Source organism: Phallusia mammillata, chromosome 1 (assembly GCF_965637545.1).
Source record: "Phallusia mammillata chromosome 1, kaPhaMamm4.hap1.1, whole genome shotgun sequence".
NCBI classification, from domain to species: Eukaryota; Metazoa; Chordata; class Ascidiacea; order Phlebobranchia; family Ascidiidae; genus Phallusia; species Phallusia mammillata.
This window is the reverse complement of record NC_137252.1, coordinates 339,201-359,847: the sequence shown is the minus strand read 5'-3', so window position 1 is coordinate 359,847 and position 20,647 is coordinate 339,201. Positions and strand designations below refer to the sequence as shown.

The following is a 20,647-nucleotide window of genomic DNA, read 5'->3' as shown; positions in this document are numbered from 1 at the left end:
GTGTTAAACCTAAAAGTTATAAAAAGAATAAAAGATAAAAAAGAGCTGTTGCATTCTTTGTGATGCAAATTTTCTTGTTGTTTGTTTAACATCAAATTCATACCATGATAGAAGATTATCAACCTACAAACCATGCGTCATTTAAAACCTTTCTTGAGCACTCCCAGAGGATCGATGTTTGCAGCAAAGTTAAGCAATCATTGCAGCGCCAAATCATTTAATTTCATTCCACAAGGTGTCGCCATATCCTACACCACTATATGCTCCACTGCACTGCAAAAATCTTCCTCGATTTTCAAGTTTAATATTAGGTAAAAAAATATCGCTTAATACTTTCGGCTGATATCTACAGCTGTGATGGATTGCTACAAAAACATTTTTCGTCTCTAAGCCAGAAATAAGATAAATATACATTCATACTGGGATCTCAGCCCTGAAGCAGACCAGCGATCATGGCACACTCATTTATAAATCATAGTACGCCAGGCCCATTAAAGGCGCCATACCGAATCAGCCGGTCACCAAGCATTCACCACCATATGGCAAGGCATAGGCTAAAAACATCTAGACTGCGGTGGGATTCGAACCCACGACAGGAGTCTTTCCGGGACTCGGTCTCTACCAACTGAACTACACAGGCTCAGTGGTGAACCCGCATAAAGTTGTATCACAAGCACCGTTGCCTGCCTTGTATACGATATATGCTGCATCTGTCAGCTTCGTAGTAGAGAATCGCCAGTTCGATTATTAATCAGCCTCAAGTATAATCAATTTCAATATTATTCCAACATATTTAAATGTCGCAACTATACACAATCGCAATTTGCACAGAAACAATAAAAAGGAAACTTCCAGTAACAAAAACATGGCACGAAGGTAAAACATAGAGATCGTAGAAAATGTTCACAACGATTCGGTCCGAGTCAACAAAATAAACGCTTCTACAGTAAATCCATTGAAAGTCAAAAAAAAACAAACAAAAACAAAAAGGTGCGTACAAAAACCACGGGGCGGCAAGGTATGCGAGTTTGAAAAATACGAATAAGTCAACAAGTTATCGTTAAATTTCCTCGCATTAGGGTAAAGGAGATTGTCAGGTGTAGGTATTGGGTCACTGGAGGGCGCAAAATCACATTCCCTTCACGCACCATCGAGTTTCACGGTTGAACGATCAGTAAGTCGGAGCAAATGGTTCGAAAGTACAAATTTGTAGTTAAAGAAATGAACACATCGGATCAGAAAATTGAATAGGCTACTACTTCTTTCAACAGCAATAAAGAATTTGTGTGAAAAACGACTTTAAACTTTATATGTTTAATTGTTTGGTTCAACATTCCGGTTGGGCCACGTCTAACAATGTTGATTATTTCGCAGTGAATATTTTAACCGATGTTGCAGTTTTGACAAAATAAGTCATAGTACGCCAGGCCCATTAAAGGCGTTAAAAAACGTTATACCGAATCAGTCGGTCTCCCAAGTTTTGTTTTCACTTTAATGCCTTGTAATAAAATCTATCAGTAAAAGTTTAAGATTACTTCAATAACATGAAATTTTAAGAACACTATGCTTTAATTATAGATTAAAAAACAATGGAAAAGTGCTCAGATGAACAAATACAAAAGTAGCGTTTAAACATGAAGTACAACATCCAACATGAAAACTTAGCGGTATTGCATTATAAAGTGCTTTCAGCGTTCATATGCCATTACCCAGTTGTTTACATTTGGTAAATTTGTTTCCAATTATCGTCAAATAAGTCGCCGCAGCTACTAGATTCATCCCAGACCTGTTATTAGAAAACAGGTGATCTCAACGACACAAAATGCGATAAAATGTGATTTATAAAAATCCCTGCAGAACACATCCACGGCGCTGGGCTTTCTGTATCTCAACATTGCAGTCTCCGCAGCTCCATCTAGCGGCTACACAATGTTCACGGTTTTCGACCCGTTGTTAAAAGTGACCGGATTTTTGAAGTCGGCCGGCGGAGTAATTTCTTTGGGCACTTTTTTCCTTCGTCGCTTCATCTCTATGACAACCACCACCGACACCGTTACCAGAACAACGAGTGCGCACGCAACGCCGATCACGATCACATTGACTGGTGGCTTGGATGGAGCTTGTCCTGTGAAAGACGCACGATTAGTTGTGAGTATAACACTGATGTGGAAGTCTGTAATATGAGGTTGAAGCAGCAATAAACAAAATAAGAAGAGTTTACTTTTCTGGTCAATTGGTCAACACCGGTTATTGTCGCGCTAATTGGCGGCAAAAAAGATTCAGTGAAATGGTTGTTAGTTGAAAAATGGTATTATGTGGAAGTTAGTGAGTCAACAATATGGGCTTGTGGAGAACATTGGCCATTGTCACGCAAAGCATAACGTCCTGCGCGCAAAACGTGAACGTAAACATGCTTACATATGTTCAAGTAATAATATAGGAAACCTATTGTTACTTTTCAAATGTACCTTTAATGTTTGTACAACTGGCATATTCGGTAATGGTTAAGATCAAAAAAAGTGATTTTTGTAGTCTAAAAAATGGACATATGAAAAGTTAGGTTTTTTGAGGGGCTGTTAGGTTTTTTTTGAAAGCCATGGATATGCGAGAGTTGGAAAACCCTGTAAAATTAGTACATAATTTATCACAGTTGTTGTTTTTTCTTCTGCTTGCCATTTTCAACTTATTCTGAACTTTAACGAGGAAATCACGTCAAAGCATCAATTAAAACAGAGTAATCAGAGATTTCATGTTTTGTAGTTTTGTGAATTTGTGTTTAGTCAATTTGCGAAGTTGAGAGTTTCAACAAACAATCAGTAACCGAACGTCGCGATCCGCTCTATTGTTCACACAAACACAATTGTTTTCCATTCAAACAAACAATAAAGTTGACAATGTCAAGTGCAGCCCATTAACTCCAACAATGACGCAATTCTAGAACGGATTTGCATTCAAATTTTGTATTCGATTGCAAAGCACTGTTTGTTTGTTTCATGTCGTTGATTGTGTTATTGAGGCACCAGAGTTTAAATAGGTTTTGTCATTTACATTACAATTTCAAATGTAAATACATTTCAACGGAAAATAAATAAAACCAACCGCAAGCAATGGCGAAGTAAATAACAAAAATATGGCAATGAGGTTCGTGTGGAATTTTAGTGAAATTGTTTTGTTAAATTAAAAGCTAAATCTATATTAACAGAAACAAGTATTTTCAAACATAGTGTATAAGAAACGGTTTGGCTCTGTGGCCATCACAGCATGCTTGACTTATAGCTTTGCGCTCATGCCATGTCTGATCAGTTCAACAAAAACGCCTTTAACCAGAAATCTTTGGAAAGATCTGAGCGAAGTCCACGTTAAGTAAGTATAAAAAGTACGTTAAGTATAATTGACAAGCTTACCTGCTGGTTTAGTTGACTTGGGCGAGGTGGTCGGACTTTTCGAGTCATAATTCGCTTCTGTAATGTAAACAATACATATACTGCTACTTAAGTCACCAATGAGAGCAGGTCAAACAATTTTAACATAAATTTACACGACCGATAGAAGATTAACAAGACAAGTGCGGTCACGACTTGCGTTAATCGCTGCAGCGGAAGGTCAGTTGTGAGCAAAAGGATTTAAAGTTTTGATCTTTGTCTTTTTCGAACTGAAACAACTCGAAATATTGACGGCTGAATTATGTTGTCGCGCCGAATATTAAAACAACCGCTTCCACAGAAGAAAAGCAATGGACTATCCGTACATGGTTCTTTTGTGACATTTATAGGAATGCAGTTTAGTGCTACTCAACCAGTAAGTTACCAATAGAAATCTTAATGTTCGCTTTCGTAAATAAATTGAAACAATCCTACTCATAACCAAGTATTGCTCATCCAGCAGTTTTATTGTAAACAATCGACGTTTCGACGTCCTATACAAGACGCCTTCATCAGGATAATGACATAACTTGCAAGACAAATTTCTTTTAAAGCGACAAAATGCAAATCCTATTCATATTCAAATACACAAAACATGTTTTACTTACAACGCAAAACGTTGAATGGTGAGTTTTGATGACACAATAGAACTTATTATTCTTTTTGTGTTCATGCAATGCAGGAAAATGTTCTTTTATTTATTGCGCGATGAATACTTTGTTCGAATGGCAGGGAATTGAGAATTTAATTATGTAAATTTGGACACAAATTTATTTCAAAAAAAGTCTCATTTCCGCTCGTTTTCAAAAACAGCTTATTTTGATTTGAGTGTCGCAAACTATCTGGCAAAAATAAAATAAAATGTATGTTAATGTAGTTTCATCGATGCAAATAAGGCAAGCAGAATTTAAACCAGTTTGTCGAGCCTTTCAAGTCGTGAATGCAGATGCAATTAAGAGTGATGAAAATCTGCACGGAACCTCGTTAAGCCTGCGGTGGTCACGATTTTATTCGCAAAGGCGATTTACTGAAGAACGGCCGAAAAATTCTAAAGACCCACGAAAATTGTTTGGCGCCAATACAATCTGCTTCTGTGAACTGAAAGTCCGAATTCCTGCCGCATTCTGTTGATGTTTATTTTACAAAACCCGGGTCTCGCTAAATCTCAGTGCTGGTCAAATGAAAGCATTACAAGGTCGATTACAATGTCATCACATCAGTAGAGGTGCTTTTTGGAAGACAATCATTGTGATTCAGAACACGTTTTTGGATTCTTAATCTGCTGGTTATACTTGGAACTTGACAAGTGAATTCCTTTATGAGTAATACGACCAGCAGCTATTAAAGCGAGAAGCGGTGAATGATCAACAAACAACCGACGCGATTTAAAGCTCTGCCGCGCCTATAATCCCACATAAGGTAGGTTTACATTCACAACGAAACTGTCTTCCACTTTTTCACCGACAATCCTGAAGCGATTTTCAACTTGAAAATGAGCTTATTGAAAGCTAGAAGTTTGAAAACACTGGGTTAAAAATGCTTTAATTATTTGGCATGATATGTTCTTTTTACTGCAATATTATTCGGTCTATGGTAAACGCACGATATTTTAGGGCAAACATTTTTTGGCCGTTATTTTTTCTGGGAATGAATTCACAAGTAATAAACGCAAAAATTAACTTTCCAGTGCAAATATAACACATATCCTAATTTATCAAGCCCTGGGTGTTTACCTGTAGTGGTGTAAGGTGTCACTCTTTTAACTTGAAAATGAGCTTATTAAGAAAACAGAAATTTTAAAATCCTGGCTCGAAAATTCCTTTGCTTACTTGCCATGACGTTCTTTTTACCGAAATATCGTGGTCCACGCATTTAAGGCAAGCATTTTTTGCTTGTTAATTTTTCTGGGAATGAATTCACAATTGATCAAAAGGTGAAGATGGACTTTCCCATGCAAACTATAACACATCTCCCAAGTGCATTCAATTTATCAAACCCTAAGTGTTTTACCTGCAGTGGTGGAAGGTATCACTCTGGGTGTTGTGGTTATAGTGGACGCCGTCGTCGTCGTTACTGTTGTTGTAGTTTCTGTTGTTATTGTTGTCGTGGAAATAGTGCTCGCTACAGGTGGCTCTAAATTAGAAACAAAGTAATGGTAATTTTGTTTCAATGGCCTGTAGGAAGATGTGAAGAATGTAAAATAAGTCGACAAAATTTGTGCACGAAGCCTTTTATGCCAGTTAACGTGAAAAAAGTTTGAGTTATTTAAACCAAACTCCACCAAAAAAATATAAATGGACACACAACAACGTCTGTCCATTTTCGTCGACATGTTGCTTTGATACGTAACAATTGAAGCCCTGTACGTCACAACAAAACCAATTCAAACGCACCTGTTGAGATGGAAAGTTGCGTTGTAGATGGCGATGCAATTGTTTCCGTTTTCCTAACTGCAAGAAACAAACGGGAATTGTTAGTGGTGAAAAATTATGCGATATTTGGGATATTTTGGTCAGGAATATTTAGACCCGAATATAGGGTTCTGTTGAGGGTTCGAATCCAACCTTGGGCAAGTTTTTTTTCTAACCTAACGCTCTGTTTCTAGTTCAGACAACCACCAACATACTTTTTATTCCTATTTTTAACAATGTAAAAAAAACTCTATTAAACAATTTTTACCTTAAATCTAAATGGTAAAATTTTCCTTAAGTTTACTCAACTTACACTTAAAGCTGATTACGAATCCCTTTCTCGCCTTTGCTCCGTCCGACTTAAAATTTAACAAGAAAACTTTGGTTGTGTTATCAACCGGAATCTCAAGGTCAGCGGGGTCACTTAAGGTTCCGTTATAAGAAGCGATCTTGCTTCCAGCGCTGAAAACTCCTTCGAAAGTGATAAAGTCCAAAACGTCCTCGGAGCCGTGCAGGTCGAAGTGAAGGAATGAAAATAGAGCGGCGTAATTTGAAGTCTTGGGAAACCACTTCGGGACATAAACTTGCCAGGAACACGACAAGTTGTGTTGGTATCGACCCGGCCACCTCGGCGAGTAAATGGTTCCGTGAGTTTGGTTGAAATATTTCACTTTACACGATCCAGCATCAGCTGCAATAGATAAATACGATTTCACAATCTGTAAAGTTTCATTCTTTGAACGATTGCTATTAAAAATGGATTTACATTTTGCTGTTGGGAACAAGACTTCTATGATTGCCAAGATTCGAAAACCTTGCTTTTTCTGCTACATTTGATTCCCTTTCAAACTTTGCTTCAAGTGGTTTTGATTAAAACAGACAAATTTGCCAAATAAAAAAACCCAAAATGTTGATCATAAGACCACGAAGAGCCAACATTTTTTTGACCCCTCGCAAAATGTGAATTATTTATCAAATGAAGCATTTTTCTCAAAAATCCAGCTGTGTTCTATATCAGTTGGATTTGTTTCTGCAAGTTTCAACAACTTAGCCCGGGGTAACAATTTGTGGACCTACATTACCCACAGATTAACTAAGTTTAGATTCAACACAACTGAAGTAAAAGTTTAATGACCCGCTGCACTCTGCATGGCCTGTGCGATATTATAAAAGTCAAACCACATGACAACAAACATGGAAGTGAAAACAAACATGGAAGTTTGTTTTATGTTTCCCAGGAGGTATACGGTGTTTCACAAAAAATGATTGATGCAAAAACAACTCGATCCAGCAAAGAACGCCTTATACGTATTCTTAAAACTACAGACATAACGTTCATCTACCCAGCAACAAGCTGCGGTGATTCTATTTTAAAGTTTAAGTACGAGTATTCTGAATGTGAAGTTAGATTTGTGATCGACAACAAAATATTTCACATGAGGATTTGTGAGGTTTGTCCGACGGCAGATAAAAGATTAAATGTTTTGGAAGCAAATAGCGCCATGTGTATGCCAAGTCAACCTAAATCTACTAACATTCACCCATAGGAACAAGCTGGGTGATTTTTTTTTAAGTTGAAGTACGAAGATTGTGGATGTTAAGTTATATTTCTTTTCGACCAAAGATAAAAATGTAAAAATCGTGTTTGAATGTAAACGAAAATTGTGCAAAAAACGGAATTTCATCCTCCAAATGAAAGAATTTACAAACACGTTTTCTACAGTTACTGAAGCCAACATCAACTCACAAAGTCAGAAACGATTTATGTATGTCTTGTCACCAACTGCACTGATGAGGCCTTATGGCTCGAAATAGGATGAACTTATCAAGCCAACTTACTATCGTAAACAGCCACGGCATCATTTCCCCCACACGGGTGAATCGGATCTTCGACACAGTGGATCTGGCGACACCTAGCGGCAGGGAGACGGTTGGCGTCCGACAAAGCCGCGTCGCTTTCCATGGAGTTCGGCCACTTTGAACAGAGACAAGAATGTCCACGTGTCAGCCCGGCGTAATTGTATTTCCGACTCCTGCAAAAGTTCAGACACCTCGAAATTTTCATCTTCGGGTCGCTCGACAACATGTCTGCCCCATTCATCAGCGGTGTCGTCATAATCACCCCGTCTGACGTCATAGTGGTGTTTATGTTTGGACGGAAACATCCGACGTAGGCGGGAGCTGCAATGAATTGTGGGTAGGTGAATATTTAGGTGAAAAATACATGGAGCTTTACTAAGTTTAAAGTTGAACAACATAGAATAATAACTTGTATATTATTTTTGGGTTTTAACGCTATTGTCATTATCAGTGAAAAAAGCATGCGATTGTAAAAAATAAACTAAAGCAAATTGTATTTAATTAACTGTTGCTGCCAGGCATAATGTAAACCTAATATAGCTCTTCCTTTTAATATAAATTCCTGTATTTCAGGTTTAAACGATTGTTCCATAAATAAACTGTTGCTGTCGGGAATCAACCATTACAGCACTCCCAGCATTTTCATTGTAGAACATTGAACGCTTCACAACATAAAGTATTAGATTGAGATTTCTTACTTGAGCAAGTTGGGATGTCACACATTCTCGCTTCAACCTGTCCAACCCCAACACTCACAAAACACCACGGAAACACGCTGTTGTTGCTGTTTCTGTAAAAATACACACAAACATAATGTTACTATTTCAATGTTCTGACATATTTTATTCAAGAGGGTGATGAACATCAAATATTCTTTAACTGATGCAAGAGCTTTCAAGCATTTTAGGGTTCCTTGCCACTCGGTAACCGCAAGAGCCCCAAAGATGAATTTGACAATTTGGAGACACTGGAATAACCCTGGACAGCAGGAACAGAATACAGCTACAAGGGATTTTTGGTTGTGCATTAATTTAATCGTTCAACATGGGGTTTTAAAAATGAAATCCGAAGTTGATAAACTGGTGCCAAGTCATTGAAACGTCATCAAGGTTTTTTTATTAAAGGGTCAGGGTTGAAATTAGCAAGCTGAAAAACCAAAAGCTATACTATATGATTGACAATAAGCTAAAATTAAAGCAAACCTGTCGAACGTTTTTGTTTGTGTATAGGGCACGAAGAAACACTTTTATGGTTTAGTTTTGAACGCACCTGCAGTAGTTGTTTGGTAGAGATTGAAATTCCTCTACTCCTGCATCAGCCCAACGCACACATGGAGTAAAACTGCTTGTGGTGGAAGTTGGTGATTCAACGTGGGATTGTGAACCTTCGTAGTCTGCCCCGTTCACTGTGTAACATTCCGTAACTGAAAAGAAAATGATGAATGTTGTAAGAGTAATACATTCATACTGGGATTCGGTATAACGCCCACAATAGATCTCTATAGTCATATATGATATATGTTGTAAGTTTGATTTGAAGTTCCACTTTTGTTAGCCTATACTGTCTGCTTGTACGAATATAGGAAACACAAACACAATTGTTGCTATTAGTTCAAATTTGAGGACTGAAAGAAAGATTGTGTCGCACAGTTTTTCGTAACCTCGATGAATGTAATGAAATAAAACGAAACAATTTCGAAAAAGATAAAAATAAAAGTAGTGGGAGAAACAACAACAAAAAACAAAATTCAAATTTACATTCAACAAAAACATATGAAGTGAATGCTTAACAATCATTCAGAATTAGAATAACTTGAAAGTAACAGTGACAAGGTTGAATAGCTTTATACTGGGAGATTATCTTCAACACTGGCGCACGATTTTGCAGTTTCCAATCCCCGCAGGCGCAGATTTCGGTAGCAAGTTATGTGAAATTGCACTTAACCTGACGATTACAACTAACACCGGTGCTTTGTGTGCTGGAGAAAATCCGATTAATTTCAACAAAACTGACAGTTCTTAATCTGTTGGTCGCATTCATTTCATGTTGCTGTTTATCTAATGTTGACTTTACTTGGCTTGTTTTGTAATGTTCAGGTTACTTGGAATGTAACTTTGGTTCATTGTTTACATTTAATAACAAGCCCACAACGTAGGTTGGTTGCATAAAGCATTTTAGGGAATGCCTTTTTGCAAAACCCCACAAAAAACGAAATGCTTGTTGTGACACGCGCGTCCAAATTCAAACATTAATTAAATGTTTACCATTACGGGAGATCTTAAAGATATGCCAATGATGTATTTGTCAGTTAATTTTAAAAAAACAACTAGAAATTTGCTTTCGGTTTTCGAAAAGAAAAAAACACAGAAATTGTTTTTTAAACGTTTCCCGAATTAGCCTTTGCCAAAATGAAAAAAATACTACTTTTAAAAGAGCCGAAAAATCAAATAAAGTTTCCATTGAAACAACAGTAAAGTTTTCAGAAATTGGTTCAAGGTGCGACATTTTTGCATTTGACAACTGTCCCTCAACCGGCTACGTCAAAATGCCTTATCGGCGAGATGAGAAATTCGATAGGGGCCATTTTCCCAGAAAACTTCACTAAGTCTGGGTGTAAAGACTCCGGCCAGATTTTATCAGCGTTAAGTTCTGCGTTACACAATATATTTTATGCGAGTTGTGAGAAATGTCTTATAAAAGGTGGTAATGTGTGTTGCAAACAAGATCAGGGAGTTAATTATAACAAGCACAACGAAATTGTTTTAGTATAAAGGTCAAATAGAAAATTATATTAGTACCTACACTGAATGGTTGGTGACAATAAAAGTCATATGATTTGACCAAACTTTTCACACTTGTTTTACAACGTGGAAAAGATTAAACTGGCCTTGAGTCTTTCAAATCGAGTTTCTTTAAAGTCTATAGAATGTTATTAAATCAGACAATAGAAAAGTTAAGAAAATGCTTTCAGCCAATTTCATAACCAGTTATGAAAGGTTTAACTTCCTCAAAACCTTAACAAAGTCATTCACCAAATCTCAAACAACACAACAAGCCACTGTTATAAAGCGTTTTGGTTGAAAAACACATAAATTCTGATGGAAAACTGCAGCGATTGCAGATTGTGCAGTTATATTTAGCGATTGAGGGCGGTTGACATTAGAAGGCACACAATCATGAAACTCATTACAAGATGTTGGTTTGGCGATTCTATCCCACAAACCAACAACAGGCGTCAACTGAATGTTTGTGGCTTCACCACCGCAAACTTATTGGGCGAGACATCGACAATTTCAACAAAGACAGGTTGGCTCGATGTGAAAACATTCAGTTCTTCCACGCGTGTACAACAAATTTTTTAGTAAATTTTAATAGTTTAGTAGAAAAACAGACTTGGATTCAAAAAAGTTTTTTGTGTTTTTACTTTTTTTTTTTAAAGTTGAATATTACCCTGAACTGAAATTATTTGTTATGTGTAGTACAGGAATTAGCTCCTTGAAAAAACAAGCCATTTTATTTCTACGAACATGGAAAAATATCTTTAAAATGAACAAATATGTTAACTTTGAATACCAGCCTACAATAAAATATTGACTTTCAATATAACTTGTTTCATCCATAAACGCTAGTTGACCTCTATGTGACCTTCACAACATTTCGACGCCTAAAATTCTTCTTCTCCAGTTAAACGTCGACGCCGTTTTCCCCTGCGTGGCGTTTGCGGTGGCGCGTGGCGTCTGTTGAGATTCGAGATAAAATCGCGATATTGACTTGAGCGCGCCAAGAAGCGTGGCGTGTTTGACTGACGCCACCAAGGGGATGCATTGAGCTTCTCTCGAAAACCGTAGGGAAAGATAGGAGATGAAATGTTGGTTATAACATCGAAGGTTGTAGGAGTTGATACAAGCCAGGGTTTGATCAACAAATTATTTCAATATCAGCAACAATTCAATTTGAATTTTATCTACATGTGTTAACTGAGTTTGAAACATTTTTTTGGAAAAAAACAAGTGTTAAATGATGAAAATAACGGCCCAAATAGACGCGAAAAGCGACATGCTTTATTTTTCAAACGTTTCAGCAAATGCTCATGCCATCATCAGTGATACGTTGGGCCACATCAGCATGTCGCTTTTTACGTTTATTTTTGCCGTTATTTTCATCATTAAACTTATGAACAGATCCGTATGTAGTGTTCTAAAGTGTTGAATATGTACTGAGCTGGCACTATGTGTGGAGAAATTAAACAATATTTAAAGGCATCCAAAATCCTGTTTTTCTCGCACAAGCAAATAAAAAAGTTCAGATTCTTATGACACAGTTCAAAGCGACTTGAGGAAAACATGCATCAGAAGTCAATTATGATATTTTTTCTTTAAGTTTTATCTAAGCAAATACAAAAAGTAAAGGACGTCGAAACATTAGTACAAAAATACATTTGCCAGAAGAGGTCTATAAAATTGATATTACGCCTGGCAGCAATAGCTTATATAAAACACACTGGCCTAATGATACGCAAATAGATTGTTAAAAGGCGGACTAAAAAATCTCACTGTTAAAGTGGTTTAAAAACGGATGTCTTGTCACGAAGGGAGTTTAAAAATGGACTGGATACGACCAAATAAGGTCACTGCATCATCTTGTAATAACCGTAATTACGTTTCCTCGAAGTCTAACCCGAACCCGGCCTCAACTAAACCACAATGACATCAATTATCATCCACAAATCGAAACAATTGGTCTGTTTCACCCGAAATTCGACCGAATTCGGGGTTGGGCCGGGTTCGGGCTCCAGTTTTTGGCCCGGTTACAACTCTGGGTCAGTTATTCTGTCCAAACACTGAAAACGCATTACTACAGTCCAAATCAGAAATAAATCTATCTTTGAAAATTTGATACTAAGCTCAACTTTAGACCAGAGTCAGAAAAAATATAAGAACGAAGTTAAAGAACGACTTTAAAACATGTAAATTTTAGATCTTTACATCATTTTTAGCTAATAGGCTCGAAAAAATTAAATAAAACGTTCCAAAAAAATGGACTATTGTTTATGTCTATTGGTCAATAATGTTTCGACAAAGTCATTCGAAGCTTTTGAATCAAACACCAGGACTTATTGGATGGTAAACTTTAAATAGAACGACAAGGTTTGAAATAACACGTAACTTCCACAACATTAAAATTTGGCCACAAACAAAACAACAAGAGAGAGTAATGCGTCTGCATTTAAACCTTTGCAATAAAATGTATTTACTATGCACAAGATCTTGGAAATTTTGTTTTTATTAAAGTTATTTTTAAAACAAGACCGAGTCTGGTTTTCCTCAATGTATTTTAAGCAACAAGGCGACACATTTGCAGCGATATTCGGTTTTATGGGCGCAGATTGATTTAGCGCAGCTCGACACGAGGGACAAATATGCATCAGACTGGGAAGTCACGAAAGTGAATATAGTTTGCATTAAATGGGCAAGTAGCGTGTCTGCAACTGATGTTATTGCAGGATATTCGTGGTGTTTACGTGACTGGCCAACCAGACTAATGCTGTGTTGTCACCAAATGGAAATCGTTTTTAACGAGTCTGCAATGTGAAAATGCCATAGACAATTTCCAGCAAAACATTAAAACAAAACCTTTATCTCACCCACTCGTATCTGTGCAACTTAAATTTGTTTGTTTACTTTCACAAATTAAGGATCAATAGTGATTCCGTACGGGGAACGGATATATCAAATAGTAAGCAGGCTGCAAAAACAAAACAAAAGCATCCAAAACAAAACTTTTCACCTGAGCAAAGTGGCCTATCGTATTCAAATCAACCAAGTCGAAATTGTCTTGTGTTTAAAGATTCGTTTAAAACCACTTTTGTTTTTTAAGTTCATCTGAAAGCATTCACACAACGTCATACGGACTTACGTAACAATGCGCTACGTCACAGCATGAAGCGACAGTTTCAGGGAGCAAAAAGTTTCGCAGTCATAGTGCGTATATGGGCTTGTGTATTATATAAATTTAAACCTGCTAATTTCAGTTCGTCCCACGACAGGAAGTGAATAGAACCGCGTGCACGAAATATTTCTACCAACAACACGCAACCTTATTTGAAAACTATTCTATTTTTTAGTAATCCGACTTACAGCGTCAAAACAGCTAAACGGCATAAACTGCACAACTGAATATTTAACTGTACTTTTGCCACGATAAATGCGTAAGAAAAGTTAGAAACGCAAAGTGTATATAACCGTAGCTGAAACATTAGTTCGTTTGATCAGTATCAATGATATTATACATGTCTTCGAATGGTTTGCTTTATGTAAAAAAACTGATTTATTTTGCTTGTACTTGAGACAAAACATTGCCTTTTGTATTTGTGATGTCACAAGCGGATTCATGACGTTATATGCAAATAAACATGACGTAATGTACAATGTCACAATCAAATATTGTACCAGCCAACTGACAACCTCCTGTCATGGTCGTGCCACCATTTCATGATATTGAGAAGGACATAAACACATGGGGGTTTGACGCACTAAAATTGCATCCGGCAACATAAGTGGGATAAATAATTCATATCTATATACCTTTGTGTTGCGCAACGTGCGATGCTTAAACCTCGAAACAAGCACATTCTATTTAACGCATTATTTCAGGTTTTATGATCAAAATGCTACATTAAGCAATTTTAGATTTTGGCACTCTAGTATGGTTAAAACTTCGGGTAAAATGCAATGATATTTTTGTTTTTAATACAAGCAATTTGGGGCGTGTATTGAAAACAATTTGACCTACTTTCACGGCTTAACAAAGCACATTTAAGAAACCGCCCAAACAACGTAAACAACAATATGGAGTCAATAATATTTTGATGTACTTACCGTCTGGTCCGTTTGCCGAAGCAGGATTCGTCCAAATTAACAAAACAATAAGAAACCATGAACAGGTTGTTCTTTGTATTTGCCTGAAGCTCATCGTGAGGAGTTTGGCTTTAAATAGGAAATTGGCCGCAGTTTAAAACTAGTTCCGTGCTTGTAAAGCCTATAGCTATGTGGCTGTAAAACACCAAGCATTGGTTGAAACCTCCAGTCATGAGATTAATTGTTATTAACAAGCGGCTCTACATCACTCACTACGTCCTGTTTGCGAGATCAAGCCAAACTTTTTCATTTTAAATTCATCTCATTTATTCACTTTGTTGTTTATTTTACTGATCATATATATGTTCGACGGAAAACTTATTTAAAGCTGTTTTGTTACAAAATACAGAAGCTATTTTAAAACACAATGGGTCCTTTTAAAATTATGTTCAGTAAAGGTTTGAAATATTGCATAGTGCTTTCCACAGTCATGGCATATACAACATAAACACACACCTTAATTATCAACACACAATCACTTTAATTTCTTTCTTTTAACATTTTAACAACGTTTTTGACAAACATTTGTAGCTGTATGTTTTAGCACAATAATATCCTTTGCTTTTGCTTTATTGAACTGAATAAATTAAACTTTTGAAACAAAACAGAAGTCATGCTTTTCTGTATTTTTGAATACCTTACTTAATTGGACTGAACACTGATCGTAACTAATGACAATAACACTGCAACATAAATAACATCAAAATCTGTTTCTTAAATTGTAAACTAATCACACATTTCAATTCACCATTCAACAATAGTTAGCACCTCTACATCAGATGCAACAAAAGCATTCTGCCGGGTTCTAAACTGCTCGAATCGAGCAAGCGTGCAGCAGCAAATTGCCTAAGGCCCAAACTGTGTGTGTCCACTCACTGACAGAGCTGCAAGCAACTTGTGTGGAGCTTCATGTCGGGTCGGGCGGTTTTATGAGTGCGTGACGTAACAACGTGCCGCGATTCAATGTTCGAAGCACGCTCAGTCCAGTCCTCCCCTGCTCGGTACAGCTACTAACACCATAACTCAGCCGCACATTTAGCTAATTTTCGATAAAGGCGCAGAAGCTGAAATATTTATTTAGCGGCTAAATAGGGGTAGGGTTGGGAAGTAAGTTTTTGAAAATTTTACATTAAGAACTCATTTTTAGTTTAATTTCATTGAATATTTCATGATAATACCTCAACCCTAACCCTAATAGCCCTAACCGTAGGCATATTTTGAGAAATACCGTTTTCAATAGGGATTTGTGCTCCTTGCGCCACCTATCGAAAATTAGCTAAATGTGCGACTGACGTGAGTTATAGCTTAGCGTCAAATCGTGCTGTATTTGTGTTGATGTGCTACCCCACTGTAGCAGATATTACCCTCAAATGTGTATCAGTCTAGACCGGCTTGTATTATTTGCGGAAGATGAGCGTTATTACTTGGATGAGCGAGCGAATCGGATGTGCTTACGTACGCCACGCATATTGTCGTGTAATAAACGTGTCGTCTGCAAGCTAGGGTGGAGACGTTATTGGTCCAATTAAACTCACACCCAGTGTGATATTCGGCACGTTGAGAAACAGTCACGATTTATTGCAGGAGGCAATATGCACGCCTAATTACAACCAATAGTTGACGGCTTTGCTAAGCAAGTTCACCGTCAACTTATTCAAAACGCAAACGTTACATTGCAAGAAATTATGTTCATGTCACCTAAAAACGGCTAAAATATCAAAGTTTATTTTTTATTGCCAGAAAATATTAAAACGAGGAGAAACTGCAATATATATATTGTCTGATTTAGGCGGTTAGATCCGGCATCTATTATACAATTTTAAACCGGAAGGAAATATGGAGCTGCAGTTTTTATAATAATCATCTGATCCCGTGACCATTTACCACAGCGAAGTTTTAACCTGATAGACAATGGTATGTGTCAACAAGTTACGCCCTTGTATGCAAACTATGAGCTTAATGTATTTTTTATGTCAATTCATATATTGTAAACAGACACAAAGTCTCTTAGCAGAGGGATATAGGAATCAACTAAAACATGTAAGTCATCTCTGAAACGTTATCAGCTACGTAAACTAGTTTCGGATTTTCGTTTGTTTACAATTCTCTGAACACACACAAGATTTCCTTGTACAAGCAGAGTTATCGCAATACTAGATCTTGTCTGATGTCGAGTCCACTTAATTTGATCACACATCAGATATGGGCGGTTTACATGAAAAGTGCTTCCTGAATTATTGCGCTGAAATAACAATGGTTTTATTCAAACCAAAAGCCAAACATTTAAGAGGAGATCACAATTACGTAACCACCACAGTCCGTAAGATGTTTATGCTGGAACGAATTAAATCATTTGTTCATAGACGAGTCAGTCGCAATTTTAGGGAAACTAAAAGGTATTTTGTGCCACTGTGAGTAAACATTTTAACTAGTCATTACTTATTCGAGTGTAACTAACGTTCGGAAAATCAAACTTTAACAGAGAAAATAAAATTGGCAACAAAATACCCAAGAAAACAGTTTTAAATCATTTCGGTACAAAACATGAAATTTAAGCACAATAAATGAAAACGCAGACGTGACTTTTAACTTTTATCACAAAAACTTATTTGCACACTCTAGTAACAAACCTACCCGTTTCGAAATTGCAGTTTTGACAACGATTTAGGAAATTCTGCGGAATGTTCGTGAGGGGATTTATAACAGGAAAAACAGTTCAATTTTAGAGTTCAATCTCGTCCTCGTATTTTTGCACAGGAATAATGTGTTCAGTGTCAATACGTTGCTCCAAATTTCGTGTTGCTGTGGTTAAGTTGTTTGAATTTATATCGGGAGTTTGAAAATTCCAACAAAAGTTAGATAGAAAAAAATAAGATTAGAATCGAAAACCCGGGGTCATTTGGAGGTGAAAAGAATTTTGGGTGAAATCTTTTCCGCCTAGAGTTGTTATGTAAGATCCGATGCAATTTTGTGGCTTCAAAATCAAGTTTCGATTTAATTCAAACTTTAAAATAGTTCTAATCTATTCACTCTTCTAATCTGCTTGTTTGTGTCAGTTGGAGTTTAAGAATTCCGACAAGCACATGTTATGATAAAAATTGCTTTTTACAGAAAAAGAAAAACACCGAAAAGGATACCTGATCTGTGAACTGTAAGCGTTTTTTGTTATTTGCTTTTTGTGTGAGACATTGTTAAAAATCGTTAAATTTGGTTAATAAAAAAATTCCAAAACGGTTTGCAAAACTTAATCAGATTGAAATTTGCATCAACTCTTGTGGGTTTGTTGTGAAAACAGAAATTGCAATCAAACCCTAATCTAAAGCATCAACTCACAGCATAAGATTAAATACTTGCGGCCCCTATTCCCGCATTACACTGTTCAAAGTACAACATAATATAGTTGGCTTCGTACTGAACTGCTAAAGTCGCCACAAAACGTCGAAATCTTCACCTTTTATTGTTTTCAAACAGTTTTAAACTTTGCACTGATGATGCCAACAGCGATTGTTGAAATGTTTTTACGTTATACAAGTTCGCTGACAGTTTGGTTTCAATACAATACATTGTATAACGAGCGGTTTTCTTGGTTACTCGACGCTTTCAAACGGTATTTTTACGGTAAAAAAGCTTTTTGTCACGATTTTAGACATAATTTTTGATGATAATAATAGTTTGTCGACAGAAAAACTTCAACCATTCAAAAAATATTTTCTAAAAATCAACCTTTTTAAATTTAATATAGTTTAGACCGAAAATCTATAGCACCGGATAAGAATGACTTTGAACAAAATTAATGCTTACTCAACAAAACCACAAAATTTTCGTGTTAAACACAAAAATTCCACTCTGACAGATGCAAGTAATATGTAAAATTTTGTTGTGACTTAAGTTATACCATCGCAACTTCTCAAAAGTTTCTACCAAAACGAACTCTCCTAGAACAAAAATTAACGATAAACAATTTCTTCTATCTCGGCACGCGGGTAGGCCGGAAAAATAAGCGGGCGAAGATGTGCAGATAATCCGGGAATTTTCCGATCGCTCATTGGGTTTTCTCTTTACCTCAAAATTCTGAGTTACAAAGAGGTTCTGGCTTCAAACGTGCGGAAGTGGTTGAAGTTTGGCAAATTCCGGGTTTTCTATCGATACAAAAGCATTGGTGGGTTCGGGAGGACACAGGGAGCAAATCGGGAGATGAACTTTGACGGAGTCGACCCCGGATTGTGGAGGTCAAAGTTCAACACATTAGGCACGAATGTTGTATTGTGTAGATAACTTAATGATTACATCAACGCAAAAATCGCCACTGATGCGTTGATGAGAGCCAAAGACATTTTGTTTGCTTCTCACAATTTGCTGGCTTGGTCTACAGCGGGCAATGACAGTCGCGTAATAGACAGCAGCGACTTTTTGCGCCAAACGACTTTAATCGCTGTGACGATAAGCTTCCATGAATATGGCGCAGGATTCGATTCAGTCAAAATCGCCATTGCACGACCATTCTACATAAGAAGACATGCCCCTGTCCTTCGTTTATGACAACAGTTCGAGACACCCTATCTTTGCATGCTCGTGCTTATAACACACCCCATGGGGTTAGATCACTGAACTGCAGTGTAATGATGGCATTAGTAAAAAGGCAAGACAAGCATAGTGTAAGCCTTGTTGAAATATGTTATACTTTTACAATTTTAAATACGACCATATGCATCGTTTTAACTGCTTAAACTTTAAGCTTTAACCTTACAAGTTTTGGGCACAAATAAAAAGAACGACATAGTTTGGAAAAGAAAACAAGTAAGTTTCCCAGAAATTGCGTTTGTACATATTAAGTCTCTTCGCAAATAAGAGGGCACTTAATTACCAAATTAGGTGGAATCACAATTTTACGTCAGCAGCAGACGAACAAGAGTGGAGACACAATAACGGAACTAGAAGCGGAACGGAACTGGTTATTTCGTGATAACAGACGATGCTTTGTGCGCCGCGCTCCAATTAATCACCGACAATGTAATTACTGGCCTGACGTTTGAACGGAGGCGACGATTACAACGAAATGAGCTTGTAGAAGTTGAGAAACACGCGAAGAATGCAGGAAGTGAAAACTTTATTCGTTTCTTGTTGCCGCGTGGAGTTAATTAGGACAGAACACTTCTAAGTGGAAATTATTTCACTGCGTTAACATCACATGGGAGTAATACAAATTATAAATGTTCAATTATACTTGGAATGTCCAATATTATAGTCTGTAAGCATTTTTCCATTACATTTAATACACTGCAGTTTCTTTAATGTGAGAGTTTTTTGTTCTACGCAAACCACACAGCAAAGATTACATCAATTTAAAAGTATTTGGCGAGCTTCATTACATTAAACCGTCTACCGGGAAACCTAGTTGTTACCAGACGTACAATGTGTGTTTGAAACAATGTTAATTATATATTTGATGATACTATTGAGAAAGTTTCATATTTTCTTTTGCAGTTTTGTCAATTAAATTTTGGCATAAATTTGGCAAAAATATGAAAAAAAGTTGCCTGTAGATAAGCAAACCCAAAGGCTCGGACCTCACAGTACATCCCTAAGCCCGATTCGAACCCGAATTCTCTGAAAATCAAGCCCGGATTTAGCTTAAAAGTTACATTAAAATTACGATACAAAAGATGGCGAGTGTAAATTCAAGCCTAATTCAAGCCGGTTATATTTAAACCAGAACCCGAAAAGACAAAACCCGACTAACAGATCTGGAACCTTGTTTTGTGCACGATTGGATTTCAACAACTTAATTCCGCAGGTTTTCGTGTTTTCCCGCAACATAGTTTTCTTCCAGTAAATCTCATATGTCAAATTCGTTCAAACGCAGCTTAATCGTTTTCAGCATGATGTGGTCAAAACACGAACCTCTCACAAAATCGCCTCTAATCTGTTTGTTTGTTGTCGGTTTCACGGCTAGATGGCGCTGTATGATCCAAACACGCGGTCGCATTATCTGCTTACAACTTACATTGGAACGCAGTCGGCAAAACAACACAAGAAG

The 20,647-nt window shown here is 36.9% G+C and overlaps 1 protein-coding gene across 1 annotated transcript; it reads right to left on the bottom strand.

Annotated features, from left to right (window-relative positions):
• Window positions 1-762: 762 nt before the first annotated feature.
• On the bottom strand, window positions 763-14,773 carry LOC145232663 (kremen protein 2-like). Its single transcript, XM_080097330.1, has 9 exons — window positions 14,572-14,773; window positions 8,963-9,116; window positions 8,392-8,483; window positions 7,673-8,014; window positions 6,147-6,524; window positions 5,816-5,872; window positions 5,433-5,555; window positions 3,405-3,461; window positions 763-2,125 (listed from the first exon to the last, which is right to left on the bottom strand). Exons 1-9 carry the CDS (start codon window positions 14,663-14,665, stop codon window positions 1,923-1,925), a joined length of 1,500 nt encoding a protein of 499 aa, XP_079953456.1. The 5' UTR covers window positions 14,666-14,773; the 3' UTR covers window positions 763-1,922.
• Window positions 14,774-20,647: the final 5,874 nt, after the last annotated feature.